A 17,096-nucleotide genomic window follows, 5' to 3' on the forward strand; every position below is an offset into this window, starting at 1 on the left:
CAGGGGGCGAAGCCTCTCCTGCCTTCTTCCTGATTCCGGGCAGGGGGCGAAGCCCCCCTGCCTCAATCTTGTTGCCGGCAAGGGCAGAGCCACTGCTTTTCTCGTTTTCAGGAGGGGGCTATGCCCCCTGTCTTGTTTCCTGTTGAGTCAGGTCCGATAGGGAGTCTCTGCTCCCTCCCCTGGCTTTTCTGTCCTGGCAAGCAGGGAGCATGAGCTCCCTGCCTCTATGGCTTTTTGTCAGCAAGAGTGAGGCTCCTGCCTCCTCGTAGTTCGCTGACAGCAGGTCAGTAGGGGCTCACAGCCTCTGCCCCTGTTTCTTGCTCGTAAAACAGGTTCGCCGGGGGCACGCTGCCTTTGCTTCTGCTTCCTTCACGTTAGGACGATGACAGCGTCCCTGACCTTCTATTTTTGGTGTCAACTTGCTAAGATCGTCACTTTTGTGGCTCGTACGATGTATCCCGCTCGCTCTCCGCGGCCCAAGCCATCAATCGTTTACACCCGCAGACGTCAGCAAGCTTGTAACTCCTCAAGATAGGGGAAGATTGCACGGAGGACTTGGACAATTGAATTGAGGAAAGTGTGCAAAATATACATAAAAATATGTTTAATTATTTTATGAATAAGATGTTTTCATCACACAAGTACAAATTACACATGCTTTCACAAAATATATTAATATACATAACCAGAATATAAATATATATAATTGCACACACACACACACACACACACACACACACACACACACATATATATATATATATATATATAGTCACTAGAATATGAGAACTAATGTGTGAACCATGATTTTCATGGATTTTTTGTTATTTTCTCTTTAATCTAACCATATGAATGTGATCTACATGTTTGGTTTTATAATAATCCGCTATTGAATCATCCGATTTTGATGCATAAACGAAATTTTTTAAGGCTTTAAAATCAATGGCTCATAATCTTTATAAATATTCAAGCATTCAAAAATCACATTTTTTTCATCGAAAATACACGATCCAATGGTTGATTCGTAACAAATTCATCATGCCAAGCACATCCACATGGCTGGATTTGCAAAAAAAAGTGTTGGAAATGCCCATATTTCTAGTTCTCATATTTCAGTTGTCATATTCTAGTGACTATATATATATTCAATTATTCATAACATGTTCAGTGTAATCAACAAAATATGCTTTTAGGCTTTTATAAAAAAAAATCACCAAAAACAGGGTAACACACATATAAAAAAAACATAATCAATTAAAATTAACTGTGCATGCTTTCAATGTTTCACAGAAAAAATCCCAAAAGCAAAGTAACACACACACAAATATATCTATATATCTATCTATATATATAAATAAAAACATGTTTTCATCATTTCACAGAACAAATAACACAAACACATGCACATATATATAATTATATATACAAAAAAATAACACAATATATATAATAATAATAAATAACTAAACTGCCCTCGTGTCTAGGCGGGGGCAGCTTAGTCGCTGACTAGGCGCCTTAGTCGGTGCCTAGTTTGCAAAATTGGTACCTTTTAAGGTAGCCACATAGGAATTTCAAAGCCTAGGCGTTTTACTTACACCTAGACCGACTTGGCGGACTAGTCTGTGCCTAGTCGAGGCTTTTGACTGCATAGGCTGCAATCTCTTGTTGTTTATTGGACTTGTAATTATTTCATGTGTTTCTTCTATGAATAAGGGTTGAAGATTTCCTTTATTATCTTTGGTTTTCAATTAGTAGGTACAAACTTTTTTTCCTGTATTGATTCAATTCATTGTATTCAATGTCAGTTTTCAATAGTATCTGAGTTTTGTCTTAATTTTTTTTTACTCTTTCCAATTATAGCCTGTTCTAGGGGTTGATGTTGATACTTCCCAAAGCACAATCCAAGTATTTGTGAAGTAAGTTATTATGTTTTCATATTCTCTTTTTCCATACCTCTGGATAATTGTGATTTCATTTTGTCCAACATGCATCACTAAATTAATCAATAGCAATTTCAAATGTTAGTCTTTTCCTTTTCTTTTCTTTTGGAGGTTGTTGCATCACATGGCTTCATGATAATCATAAGAACCAAATACAGCATTTCCATTGTGAATATCATGCATTACAAGGAAGATCTGTTCGTATTGCACCGTTAAATCTTGCTGATAGTTGCCAGAAAAAGGATCGAAAATGGGAAGCGGTATGGGAATTGGAATCAGAAAGCGGTCAATCCAAGTTTTTGGAGGATTCGGGAAGCGGTAGAGGGAATTGTTCAGGAAGCGCTTTAAGAAATTATGAAAAATAATGATAAAATGATGGATGCAAGAAGACAACTTTTAAAGAATGTTCTTTGAAGAAAAAAAATGCATGTCAAAATGAATAATTAAGAAATGACATCCACAATTGAAAATTCTATCATCTTATTAGAAAAGCTACCTAAGATCATTTAATATAGAATAAAACACATACAATCAATAAAAATGCAAAACCTTTATAAACTACAAGTTCATAAGTTTATTTCGGACTTTGGATACAAAGCATTAAAATAACAAAAAATTTGTGCAGCAATTGATGTGTAACTCATCACAAATATTACAATTCTAAGAAACTTCAATTGAGCCTAAATATGTTAACAAAACATCATCTGACAACATATAGCTAATTATGTATCGCCAATGCTTTCATACTAATGTAGGTATGAATATAGTAATTGTAATATAATAAAGTTGCATATAAGATACATAAAAACTACTGACTTGTTGTCCAAAAGTAATAGAAGTTAGGTTGATAAGCTATTTTTCCTCTATTCAAGAACTCAACAATTTGAAAATTTGAACAGTGTAGCTATATTATGAAACAGAGAACAAAACAACTGCAATTAAGAGAGAGCACAACATTTCAACATGCATATAGAAAAACATATCAAACTAGATATGGTAATTCAAAAAAATAAAAGGAATTGTTTTTGCAATCAAAACAATAGGACTAAAGTAAAAAATCATGAGCATTTATATTCTATATACTATGTAAATTTGTGCATTCATTTGAGATGAACAAGAGAAAAAGAGGGGCTTGTGGCTGCATTAGACAAAATCTGTAAAACCCACGAGTAAAAAAAAAACAGATTTGGACCCGGGTCAGATCCGACCCAGACCTGCTGGGTTTAATACCCGCAGCGCAAGGGGGGGGGGGCTAGGGTTTTAAAACCCTTTCTTTTCACCCCCCTCGTAGCCGCGAGCCTCCACACCGCCCGCTTCTCTGGTAAAAAGGGAAACCCCTTTGGGGTTTCTTGATTCGGCGCCCCCCAGTGCCTTTAAGCGCACGCAAGGGGAGGGAACACCCTCACCTCCCTATGCTCCTCCTCTCTCACCTCCCTCTCGGCTCCTCTTATTGGCCTTCTCATCGTTTTCCTCTAGACTCCTTCACTTAAAAGGAGTCCTAACCAATGAAAACTCTTTATCCTCTCCCTGTAACGCCCCAAAATCGTGGACTTGAAACCTTTTATGAAAAATGTTGAAAGCTTTGAAATCGATCACTTATCAGAGTTTGAAACAAAAGTTTTGCGGAAAATCATGTTTGAAATAGCAAGTCCCTTGACCTTGGGCGCATTACAGCGCAAACTTCTCTTTACAAATTGTTTTGCAACTCGAATATATATTTTGTTAAGATGAAAAGAAGAGCAAAGTTTTGGTAATACAGTTTTAGTAATCTAGAGTTTTAATAAGAGATGCTTTCAAAGAAACTTTATACCACATTTACCAAAAGTGTCCTCAGGAGTGCAACGTCAGGGAAAGGGTCTCGCCTTGAACGCCTCACGTCATCGTGCCATCGCAAGCTGTCTCAACCTGTTCACCACCTGCCCATGAAGTCTCACACAAACTAGTAGGGGTGCAAAAGATAAAGAACAAAGGCTGAAATAAGCAAGATATTCGGTAGATCAAGCAGGGAAAAGCAAGACTAGCAGATTTAACCAAACATGCCGTGGTGTAAGTAAAATCCTAGTAAGACAAATAGCTAAATACAAGGGCAGTGAGGACCATAGTGCTGAACAAACAACTATAGCAGTCCAACTGATTCTAAAGGTGAAGAGTTACTAACTCTATCCAACAGTCAAACAAAACAACTGCATAAGACAAACATTCATAGCAATGCTCGCAATATATACAATTACCATTAGATGATCCAGTTCATCGACAAGTGACAATATTAATTTTAAGGCATAAGCTATTGCATCACAAGCAATTCATAAGCCATACACTATGTCACAGGGATTCGGCTAGGAGGGTGCCGCACCCGCGCCGACGCGACTCGACGCCGGTGCGGGTGCGGGTGCCCCACCGGGTGCGGTCAACTCGATCCTGGGTGTGTTGACCGCACCCAGGATCATTAATGTCCATTTTAAAAAAAAAAAATTGCCCAAATGGGCTTCGAAATTTTTTTAAAAAAACTTTATGCTAGTTTGTCAGCTGCTGACAGACTAGCATAAAGTAAGTTTTTCACGCACAGCTGCTGACAGCAGCTGTCAGCACAGCTGCAACAGCTGTCTGTCAGCTGCAGCAGCTGTCTGTCAGCTGCTGACAGCAGCTGACAGCTGCAAAGTTTAAAAAAAAAACCCCGCCTATTCCCCAACCCCCTTTATATATATATATATATATATATATATATATATATATATATATATATATATATATATATTACTTATTACATTTTTGCCCCTACCGCACCCCCGCACCTGGGTTTTTTGGAAGTGCCGAATCCCCGCACCCGCACCCGCACCCGCGCCCGCACCCGCACCCGCACCCATGTGACATAGGTAAGCAATCATACGGTAGCAGTTATATCACAATATGTAAGCAACTTATAAAACAAGCGGTTACATCAGTCCTATTTGCCACCAGTTCGTAGATTACGAGCTGTATGCAATCACATCAATCATAAGAGACGCAAGCCAACGAATAAACATTTAACTAATATGAGAAGGTAGTTATTACTAAGCAAAGACTGCGTAAGCAGTTTAACCAACTAGAGTAACGCCTCGACAGGCGTGCATAGCTCAACGAGTAGCATACTGAACTACCGAGTAAGCAATCAATCAATTCACGTCACAACACGCATATCTCATAATCATGTGCGTAGGTTATATCTTGTTCTCATTATGAGCTAGCCATTATGGGTACACACAAGGCAAAAACGTAAAAATAACCAAGATCGATTCGGGGGTCGATTATGCTATGTATCTTATTATACCCTGAATGACTGACTGAGTCCGCATCTTAAGGGGACGACTAGTGACCAAGAGAGTAAGTCCCCCAAGGCGAACAGGGCCTATGGATGCATCCAACTTCTGCAGAAGTGCCAAACGATTACCACCTAGGATAATTATGGTAGCCCCAATTTTTCCCTACCTCTGATGACTGGGGAAGCCGGACCTTTGCCCGTAATAGCCATTAATGGCTTGTCCATCAGAGTTTTGTACCATTCACCCTCTCTCTTGATGAACCATCCCAAACGGGCACGACGGGGGTTTCTTAACCGTCGTCCCATTCTACATGCTCTGGTCTTTCAACCCAATCGAGCATCTTACCTGTGAAAGCGCATAATTATTATTATGTGAATTACATGCACCATTGCACGTTCGAGGCAACCACACACTTCTCATCCTACTCACTGCAGTACGCAACGTACCTGTTCAAAAGTACAACCACGATGAGAGGGGTAAGGATTTCTCATAGGAAATCCCCCACACATCTGCTTTACAGAAGTCCATAATGAACTCATTCGAGTTCCAACTTATCGTGCTCGGGTCTCTTAGACAGACGCAAACATTCTGCCTATTAGGCGAATATCAACATAACAAGATTTAACTTAAAGTGTCAATATACGTTTCGAGGTTACTGCAAACCTCTCATCCTGCTCTTCGTAGTCCAAACATATTGTACATGACGGAGAGTACGACTACAAAGAGAGGAGCATGAATTTTTTAAAAGAAATCCATCAACAATATTCTTGCAATAATCTCGCAAAAGATGGAAGTGCACCAACTGTTAGAAAGTGACATTGAATACATTAGGTTCAATAATGAACTCATACACATGCACATGAAGTGCGAATATACCCACTAAAGGGAACAACACAAGCACATAATGTGCTAACACATAAACCCACAAAGGGGGCAAAATATGACTTAAAGTCATAAGTTGAATATCATTGAAGAAAAGGAAGAAGAGGGTAAAAACCCAATACAATGGAGCAAATGCTCCTCCAAGGAGTAAAGAATACAAAGGGGGAGACCCCTATTTATAACACAAGAGAGGAGCTACATAGGGGGCTCCCAAAGGAGTCGTTGGGAGCCCCCAACGGTCACATTTGTGACCGTTGGGGGCTCCCCAACGACTCTTTGGGGAGCCTCCCTAGATGGCGCAAACCACAAAAAAAAAAGAAACTAAAAAATAAAAGAAAAATTACATGCATATTCCAATTGGAATATGCGTAAAATGACAAATTATAAGAATACCCTTGAGGGTATTTTAGGAAGAGAAAATATATATATATATAAATATATACATGTACATTTAAGGATTATATTTCAACATACATATATGTGTACGAGTACACATATTTTAACACCAACTATCTTGGTTTGATCAAAAAGCCTAAAAACTACGTCTCACATCAGAGGTGATATAACGGCGATCTTAGGGATGTCACACGTACCTCGATAGGACTCTCGCCCTACTCGTGTACAGGCTCCTAAACAAGGTTATCTGAATCGTATCGGATACACGAACCGAAGTTGCAACACACTTCTCCCAAATACATTGATTTGGGATATCCATCTGCTATCTCGCAAAAGGCTTTCGAAATCTGCTTTACTAAGCTATAAAATTTTGAAAATAGGTTTGCACCTAAAAACCATCATTTTTTGAGAACCAAAGTGCATAAGTGTGTGTCGTGGCTTTTAAGACAAATAAGGGAAACAATATACACTATACACTCGAAACTGCACTCAGGGAGTGCAAGCTGACAAGGGGCAAACCCGTGCACATTACAGTGTCGTGGCAAATCGAGGAGCAAGTCTCGATGTGCAAAGCTGCACCTCAAGCGTAAAACACACAAGCCACACACGAGGTATGGAATCATACCTCGACCATCGAAACGCACAAGCAGACAACTACGTAAGCAACTCACGGGGTATGTGATCCTATCCTGACTGAGCAAGTGCAAAAGATGACTCGCGAGGCATGGAGTTGTACCTCGATAGATCAATAAGCGTAAGCAAGTAAAAGAGCATACGACAGGAATAAGAATACATGCACGAGCAAAGCATATCCACGAAGTGCGACAACAAAGTAAGGACGAACAACACATACGAAAAGTAAGTGCAAAAGCAAGCACGACTACAACAGGAAAGTAAGGTAGTAAGTAGTAAGGCCATGGCGCATAAAGCGCGGGGCAGCAAAAGTAAATGCAGAAAGTAAAGTGCGTGAACGTAAAGGAAGACCAGGATTGCATCCTGGAGTAAAAATGCATACATATACAAGTAAATAACGGCGCAAAGCGCGGGGCAGCAAAAAAGTAAAGTACGAAAAAGTAAAGAGGACAAGGATCGCGAAACTGCGTCCTTCAGTTCAAATAACATGAATTGTAAAGACATGAATTAAAAGCCTGGACACATATAGCGCGACGATAATAGAAAAGGAAAGTGCAAGAAAGTAAAGAGGATAAGGATCGTGAAACCGCGTCCTTGAATTAAAAGACATACGTATATATTTTATACGTATACATATATCATCGTCCTCTTTCATTTTTAGTTATCTTTCCTTATTTTAGCATTTATCCATTCATTGTTCATTTACGCAAAAATCCCCTACCTTGAGGGGTTGCGGGTCCTCGTACGCCTGCGGAGTAGGTTCCCTTTTATCTTGTTGTTAATATATCTCTTTTACATTTGCAAATCAACATGCAAAAATTTAATATCATAAGTTTGCAAAACAGCATGCCAAGCTCTTCACGGGACCATAGTCCGTAGCAACAAAGAACAGTGCAGTAGAAACCATAATATCACTTCGGATTTGCACAATGCATCAAGATAACTAAAAAAGAGAACAACTGGTTCTCGTGACTCATCCAACCCCTGATGATCCAATTGACCATCATTGCATCCATATGCAAAAACCATAATCGACATGCCATTGCGCATTCACTTCCCATGCTTCTCGATGCATATTCATGTATGCAAACTTTTGAGTTGTGTACGAGACAAGCTTCATATGCAAGTGATCACATAATCATGCCAATTACATGCCTCTATTCACAAATCTTCTCAAATAAACAAGTGAACAATCATGCAATGGTGCACTTGCCAAACACATCAATTTAATGTACACACATGCATAAGATGCAGCCTTGCGATATTACTTTAATTCAACATATTATGCCAAGTAAATGCATATGAAAAGAATTCATTCTTAAGCATGTAGATGGCTGGTTTAATACAAGAAAACAAATTCTGCAATTTGCATGCTAAGTGGGTCTTTTGTTTCCGATTCAATCCAACACAAGGATTATACATATAAGAAAATCTTGATGTATTGTTTGACCCTTGTCTGAGTACAAACTGAGCATACACAGTCTGAAAATTTTCTTCGCAACAGTGCAGCCTGCCATACCATTTACAACAAAAACAATTTGTTTTTAACTGCACCCAGTCCAAAATAAAGCCACACCGGGCCCAAAATCATTATCCAGCCGACATGAAATCGGCTGGGGCTAAGGCCGAAAATGCCCAGCGGACTGACAGTCGGCTGGGTCCTTATGCTAAAAGAATACCCAGCCGATGCACTCAGCTGAGGCTCCACAACCACCAGGCTCGGCCTGTCAGGCCAGCCAGCTCACATCAACAAAATCTTTTATATGTGTATATTTATATATACATACACACACACACACATACACACACATATATATATATATATATATATATATATATATATATATATATATATATATATATATATATATATATATATATATATATATATATATATTGTTACAGATGGGGCCTGCCAGTACTTTGGCAAGCACTGCCAGGCCTCATAGGGACTGGGTATTGCCCAACCGACCCAGTTTGATTTGTTTAAGTCAAACTGAACTAGATGACATAACGACAAAAAATAAAAATAAAGGAAAAAAATTACAAAAAAGAAAGAAATGAAAAATATATTTATATATATATATATAATAATATAATATTATTATATATATGTAGAATTTTACATTTTAACACCTAATAGAGCCACACTCGGTTGGACCCCAATCGTGCTGAGATCGGCTCAACAAAAAGGAAAGGGTGGGGTTATGCAGACCCTATCCGATTACTAGTCAACTTACCACTGGATTTCAAATTTGCGACGTGCGGTTAAGCGGACCGCTACCAGTTTTATAACTATACCATTGGGTTTTGAACCTGCCATGTCCCAATACAAGGTGGCGTGCACCACTTGCTCCTACCAGCCACATGGAGCCCCCGTTGGGTTTCCTCAAAAGAGGGGGATCAAGCAGGGGAAAGCTCTGCCTGTTGGTCGGAACCGAGGGGAAAAGGGGAGGCAGGGCCGCCCAGCTCTAGCCCCCCCCTGTCGACCCCATGACGGGCCACAAAGAAGGGGTTAAGGGCGACAGGGGCCACCGGCCAACCGCCGGCAGGGCCCCAGGAAAAAGGAAGAGCGATGGGAGGCACGACAGGGCCTCCGGCACCCTGTCGGTCTCCCAACGAATGCAGAGAATGGAGGGAGAACAGGACAAAGAGCGACGGAAAGGGGAAGAATCGTCGCAGGGGGCCCGTCGGCTCCCTGACGACCTCCGATAGGCAAAAGAGAGGAGGCACATGGCAGGGGGGTCGCCGGCCTTCTGTGGGTTCCCAGACAACCAACTTAGAGGAAAGGGGGAAAAAGTTGCCGAGGGGGGGGGGGGGGGGGGCGTCGGCTCCCTGCCGGCATCCCGGCGATCACGGCTCGGAGAAGAATCGCAGCAGGGAGCGACCGTCGGCTCCCTGCCGGCCTCTCGATGCACGCAGAAGGGGGTAGTTAAGGGAGAAGACAAAGGGACGGAGAGGGGAAGCGTACCTGTATCTCGCTGGCGCCGTCGGCTGCTGCACATAGGGAGACGAACGATAGGGAGGGGGAGAGGAGTTGCGGGTGAGGGTCTCCTCTCCCTCTATGTTGCTTAATAGGAAGGCACAGAGGGAAGGGGGGAGATCGTGGCCCGTCGGTTACGGGGAGCCCCTTTCATGCGAGACGGCTACAAGGAGGAAAGAAAACTCGGGCCAGGGTTTTAAAACCCTACCGGGTTACAGATCTGGGTTGGGTCAGACCCGGCTTTCGATTTTTTTTTTTTAACACTGGTTTTTACATGATGTCAATCTAAGACTTAACCATTTTTTTTTGAATAGGGCTGCAGTAATACGATACTAAAGAAAATATTGAGATTAAGAAATTTAGGATTTAAAAGAAAAAAGAAAGATAGATTTTGAATGACTAGGGATATTAGGAATTTTGAAATAGGGATAGATGAAAGAAAAACAAGAAGAAAAGGAACCTTATAAGAAAGGAAGAGAGAAGGAGATTGTAGCCGCAATCCAGTGGAGGCTATCTCTTCGATGGCTCTGATACCATGTGAAGAACTGCCTCAAAACACGTGCCCTACTGGAACAAGTGCAGCTGTGTAAGAGGAAGGATTAGAGAGAAAGAATAGAGGAAGACTTGGAGGGAACGAGACATCCCCACAACTCTCCTTAGGGCTGACATCTAGTATATATATTTACATTAAAGATAAATTACAAAACTGCCCTTTAAGTGATAAATACATGATGTCTTTTACAATCAAAAGCAGATCGGAACTCAGTTCTGTATTTTGGGTCCTAGACCCATATCCTTAACAGATTACAATATATATCTTCATGCAATCCATTCATCAGCCATGGATTTTGATTGCTTCTACATTATTGTTCCATTTTGCTGCTTAATTATCTTATATTTGCTGGAGTTCTCAGATCCTTTCTGCTTTATTCAGTTTATTGCAAATTTCTTTCCAACAAATGGTTTATGTAATTCTAAGCTCAGTTTCAATTTTATGAAACTGTAGTTTTAGTGAACCATCTTATAGTGGGGGCCAAAGCATTACACTCAGAGGAAGACTTGATGACAACAAGTATATAATGGCATTGCTTTTCTGTGGGGAGCTTCCTTTGTCAGATCTACCAATTGACATTTCATTTTCTGTAAGCAACAAAAACTATTTTTTCAATGGATATCTTGCAGTTTGTAAAGTAAGGCCTTTCTCTAAGAATTTATTTGAACATATTTGTCTTTATAAGAGAATCCGTGTTGTGATTATTGCATTCATCTCAAACTGTGACAATTTTGTATAACATAGGCTAGGAGTCCAACTATTGCAATAACCACCATATTCACAAACAAATATGATTAGTTTCACAAATATCTTCAAGCATTCTGTGAAAATCGTATGATATGACATGTTGAAAGAAGACAACATAACCTCAATTTTTTTTTCAAATTTTCTTCTAGTGTGTCATTGTAACAAAATCGTAATACACTGACAGAGTACATTTCCTGTACTCTTCAAAGATTCACATATACTAGAAAAAGAGGAAGCATGAATTTCCCGAGTAAAATTTACATGGAATTTGTAGTCACTTTAGTACATTCCTATGCATTTTGCAACACTCGCCACACTTTTGTAGAAGTGGTCATGTTCGTGTAAGAAGATGAGTTCTTGGATCACAACCAATCGAAACTTCAAATAGCTCCAACCAAAGTGTCGAGAAAGATCACTCACAAGAACCACAAAAGTTCATACAATATGCAACAAGAAGAAAAAAAAATATTATTCAATTGAGAATCACCCTAAAGAAAAGCATACATTGTAAGGGGGCAAAAGCCCAATATTTATATACATTGAGGGAGAGTAGAAGAGAGAGTCGGGCTCCCAATGGCTCTAAATAGAGCTGTTGGGAGTCCAATGACTCTTTTGTTTTTTGACTAAGTCAAATGTTGACTAGTCAAAAAGGCTAAAAAGTAAAAAAGAAAAAAGGAAAAAATTCTATTCTAACTAAACTAGGCCTATGCTAACTAAGCTAAAAAGAAAAGAACAATTCCTAGTTAGCCTAGGTTATTACATATTATTTTACACTCTTCCTCAAACTTACAGTTGGATAACCGAAAGTTTGTCCAAGAGAAAGTGAAATCGAGGAGCAACGACAGGTTTGGTAAAGGAATCTGCGAGTTGATATTCTAAAGAAACATAGGGAAGATCAATGGTGTCGTGTAGAAATTTCTCTCGTATACAATGACAATTCATCTCGATGTGCTTGGTTCGTTCGTGGAATGTCCAGTTGCTAACAATGTAAATAGAACTTTTGTTGTCGCAGTATAGTCGTGATGCTTCTGTACTATGAACACCCATGTCATGAAGCAAGCACCTTAGCTAGACATACTACTTTCATAGTGGTTGTAGCCATAACTCTGTACTCGGCTTCAGTTGATGAGAGAGAAACTTTTTGTTGCTTCTTGCACCTCCAAGAGATCAATGATTCACCTAAAAATACACAGAAACCAATAGTTGAGTGTCGATTATTGAGACCGCCTCCCCAATCTACATCAGTATAAGCAAATAAATCTAGGGAGGAAGAAGCAGACAAGAAAAGTCCTCGAAAAATAGAGGTTTTAATACATCTAATAATACGTAAAACTACTTTCATATGAACAGTGGTAGGAGCATGCTGAAATTGGCTTGTTGTGTAAACGACATGCGCAATGTCAAGTCTTGTAATGGAGAGATAAGACAGTGCCCCGACAAGTTGTCTGTAAGGTGTTGGATTTTTAAGTGGTTCTTCATCATCAATCTTCATTTTGATATTTACAACTTCGGGAGTATTGACCTATTTTTCATCTGAGATACCAGACCTGTCAACAATATCTAGAGCAAATTTAGATTGAGTTAGCAAATAGCCTCTAGAGGAATAAACAACTTCTATACCAAGAAAGAATTTTAAAAAACCCAAATAACTCATTTAAAAGTGTGTTTTGAATTTTTTTTTAATGTTGTCAACTCTTTGCTTATCACTTTCAGTGATCATGTCGTCTACATAAAGAAAAAGAATAATAATACTTGCATCAGAATTCTTAACAAACAAAGCTGTGTCAGTAAGACAAGATCGAAAACCAAAATCAAGCATAACTTGACTAAATTTGTCATACCAAGCTTTTGGGGCTTGCTTCAGACCATACAAAGCCTTATTTAAACGAAAAACTTTTCCTTTAGGAATATTGATGCTAGGTGGTGGTTCAATATACACTTCTTCGGCTAAGCTTCTATTGAGAAATGCATTCTTGACATCCATTTCATATATATGTTATTTCTTTATAGAGGCAAGAGCTATTAAGATCCTAACTGTGGTCATTCTAATGACTAGAACAAATGTCTCTTCATAGTTTATTTCATACTCTCGAGAATAGCTTTTGACAACTAATCGAGCCTTAAACCTCTCAAGAGTGTCATCACTCTTGGTTTTAACTTTATACACCCATCGACAACCTTTAGGCTTTTTGCTTAGCAGAATATCTTGAATAGTCTAGGTATTCGCCTTTTCTAAGGCATTTAGTTCCAGTGTCATTGCTTCGACCCATTCAGACTATTCCTTTGCTGCAGCATAGTTAGAAGGCTCTATGTAGGAGTGTATTAAGGCAATGTAGGCTTGATACTTTGGTGAAAAAGACTCATAGGACACAAATTTTTTGGAGACTTTTGACACTCTAGATAACCTTCTAGTTGACATTTGTTCCTGTTTAGTATATTTTTCGAGAGCACATGGTTGTTCTAAATTGCCCTTGCCTAGAGTATTGAATACAATCTTGATTATCACACAATGATTTTGTACTTATCATGTCATTTTGATCTTGACTTTCATTAATATCACCTTCATCAATCTTTGGAACTAAGTCCAATAAAAAAAATACTCGTCTATTTCCTTAGAGTTCTCACTCTAAAAAAAACTTTTCTTTTTAAAAAAAATACATTTCTTGACACATATAACTTTTTAGTTTTAAGATCAAAACATCTATAACCTTTTTGGTGATTTGCATTTTAATGAAAATAGCGAAAGCACCAATAAACCAAAGAACTCTTTAAAAGAGTCAAGGAGTCAAGAACACAAGCACGTAAAGTGCCTAGAAGGTAAAAATATATTAAAGAGAGAGAGAAAGTGAGCTGGAAACCCATGCTTTTACAAGAGGGAGAGCCCTCTATTTATAGGAGAGGAAAAGGGAATAGAGAGGGACCACAAGGGGGGCTCCCTTCTAGTCGTTGGGAGCCCCAACGGTCATAAATGTGACCGTTGGGGCCCCAACGACTAGATGGATGGGGCCCCTTGGTGGTCCTATTACAAAAAGAAAATAAAAAACAAAAAAAACAAAAAAAGGATAAAAAGAAAGACAAAAAGAAAAACCTAAAAAAGGAAAATTACATGGCAATTTACCAAAATACCCCTATCAGGTATTTGGATGTACAAAAAAGGATATATGTATATATATATATATATACACACACATTTTAACACGCCTCCTCAAACTTTACGGGGAGAAGACCAAAAGTTTGCCAAGAAGAAACATGAAACGCGGAGTTGGAAGCGCTTTGGTGAAGAAGTCAGCCAACTGATATTCAGAAGTAACATATGGTAGTTTGATGGTTCATTTAAGAATTTCGTCTCGAACATAGTGGCAATCCATTTCAATATGCTTGGTATGTTCATGGAATGTATGATTGCTTGCGATATAAATTGCACTCTTGTTATCACAACACATCTTGGTGGAAGAAGAAATGAGGATGCCCATGTCACAGAGGAGACTTCTAAGCCACACAATTTTCATAGTTGTCATCGCCATGGCCCGATATTCAGCTTCAGTGGATGATAGAGAAACTTTTTGTTGCTTCTTACATCGCCATGAAATGAGGGATTTACCTAAAAAAATGCAAAAACCAGTAGTTGAGATTCGAGCATTGGGATTTTCCCCCCAATCTGCATCAGTATAAGCAGTTAATTCAAGAGATGAAGAAGAGGATAAGAAAAGCCCTTTGGAGATGGAGTTCTTGATATATCACACAATTCGAATCACGGCCGCCATGCGAACTGTAGTAGGAGCATGCTGAAATTGACTTGCAGCATGAACCGCATGAGCAATATCTGGACGGGTGATGGATAAGTAAGGGATCCAATCAATTGCCGATAGGGGGTAGGATCCTCAAGAAGAACACCATCCTCAAGTCTCAACTTTGCATTTATAACTTCAGGAGTTTCAACTTTTTTTTTCATCTGAAACTCCTGATTTGGTACAAATGTCTGCTGCTAATTTCATTTGAGATAGAATTTATCCTCGAGGAGAATACGCCACTTCAATACCTAAAAAATATCTCAAAAACCCCAAGTTAGACATATCAGAAGTTTTCTTTAACATAAACTTAACATCATTTACTCCATTTTTGTCACTTCCAGTGATGATCATATCATCAACATACGGAAGTAGAATAACAATTGAGTCACCTGTTTTCTTAATAAAAAGAACAATGTCAGTGTAACAAGAAATAAAACTCAAATTAATTAATACATTACTAAACTTGTCATACCAAGCTTTGGGAGTTTGCTTAAGGCCATATAATACTTTTTTTAATTTCAAAATTTTACCATTTAAATTCATGCTAGGAGGTGGTTCCATATAAACTTCTTCACCCAAATATCCATTTAAAAAGGCATTCTTGACATCAAGTTGAAAAATAGGCCATTTTTTAATAGAGGCTATTGCAGTAAGGGCTCAAACACTAGTCATTCGAGCAACAGGAAAAAAAGTCTCATCATAATCCACCCCATATTCTTGGGCATATCTTTTGGCTACTAATCGAGCCTTAAATCTTTCTAAAGAACCATCACTTTTAGTTTTTACTTTGAAAACTCATCTACATCCAATGAGTTTCTTGCCATTAAGAGGATCAATGATTTCTCAAGTTTGAGCTTTATTAAGTGCATTAAGTTCAAGTTTGATTGCTTCATTCCAATGGGCATATTGTTTGGCATCATTATAATGGGACGGTTCATGGAAAGAATGAATGGCTAACAAACAAACTCGAAAATTTGGAGAAAAAGAATCATAAGATACAAATCTATTAGGTGCTTTAGAAATACGATTTGATCTCCTTTGAGAGGATTCTTCTAACGATTCGTTTTGAGAGAATCTTTAAAGGGCACAAGGAAGATTATTTTCATTTCTTCTAGTGTAAACTTGTGTATGACTTGTCATATTTTCATCTAGGTTTTCATGTGGATCATGTTGTTTATCATTTTGAGGTTTAATATGATTCTCAATGGCAGCTACAGGGGGTTCAATAGTTTCAACATGATTGTTTATGTATTTTTCTTGAGGTAACAAGTCAAACAAAAAAAAATAATCAACATTTTCATTTAGGTTATGCGAAAAACCATTTTCTTCTTCTAGAAAAGTAACGTTTTTTGAGATATAAAGTTTGTTATTTAATAGGTCAAAACAGCGGCAACCTTTTTGTTTTTCGTCATATCTTAAGAAAATACTTTCAATTGCCCTTGGAGAGAGTTTATCGTTTTTGTGAGTTAGAACAAAACACTTACATCCAAAAACTCATAGTCTTTTATAGTCGGGAGACATATTGTAAAGTTTTTCAAACGGAGAAAGATTTTTCAAAGAGGACGAGGGTGTTCTATTAATTAAATATGTTGAAGTAAGAACAACTTCAGCCCAAAAGGATTTTGGAATATTTTTGGAAACTAATAGTCCTTGTTGTCTCTACTATGTGTCTATGCTTTCTTTCCGCAAGACCATTTTGTTGCGGAGTGTTAAGACAAGAACATTGATGAAGAATTCTATTTCTTTTAAATAGCTTTGAAAGTCATTGGACATGTATTCACCTCCCGAGTCAAATCTAAGAATGGTCAGGTTTCCTAAAAATTGATTTTTAACCATTGTATGAAATTCTTTAAAAAAGAGAAAACCTCAGAT

The 17,096-nt window shown here is 38.6% G+C and overlaps 1 protein-coding gene across 2 annotated transcripts in view; it reads left to right on the forward strand.

The window, feature by feature from the left end:
* The window catches only part of LOC149846367 (cytosolic endo-beta-N-acetylglucosaminidase 1-like), a 123,443-nt gene that overhangs the window by 52,652 nt on the left and 53,695 nt on the right, over positions 1 to 17,096 (forward strand). For both annotated transcript variants that reach the window (XM_089996327.1, XM_089996326.1), the window contains exons 9-10: positions 1,861 to 1,916; positions 11,140 to 11,275. In XM_089996327.1, the coding sequence (XP_089852453.1) occupies positions 1,861 to 1,916; positions 11,140 to 11,275 (192 nt within the window). The remainder of the gene's footprint in view (positions 1 to 1,860; positions 1,917 to 11,139; positions 11,276 to 17,096) is intronic.

This window comes from Nuphar pumila, chromosome 2, assembly GCF_984573655.1.
Source record: "Nuphar pumila chromosome 2, dmNupPumi1.hap1.1, whole genome shotgun sequence".
Lineage (NCBI taxonomy): Eukaryota > Viridiplantae > Streptophyta > Magnoliopsida > Nymphaeales > Nymphaeaceae > Nuphar > Nuphar pumila.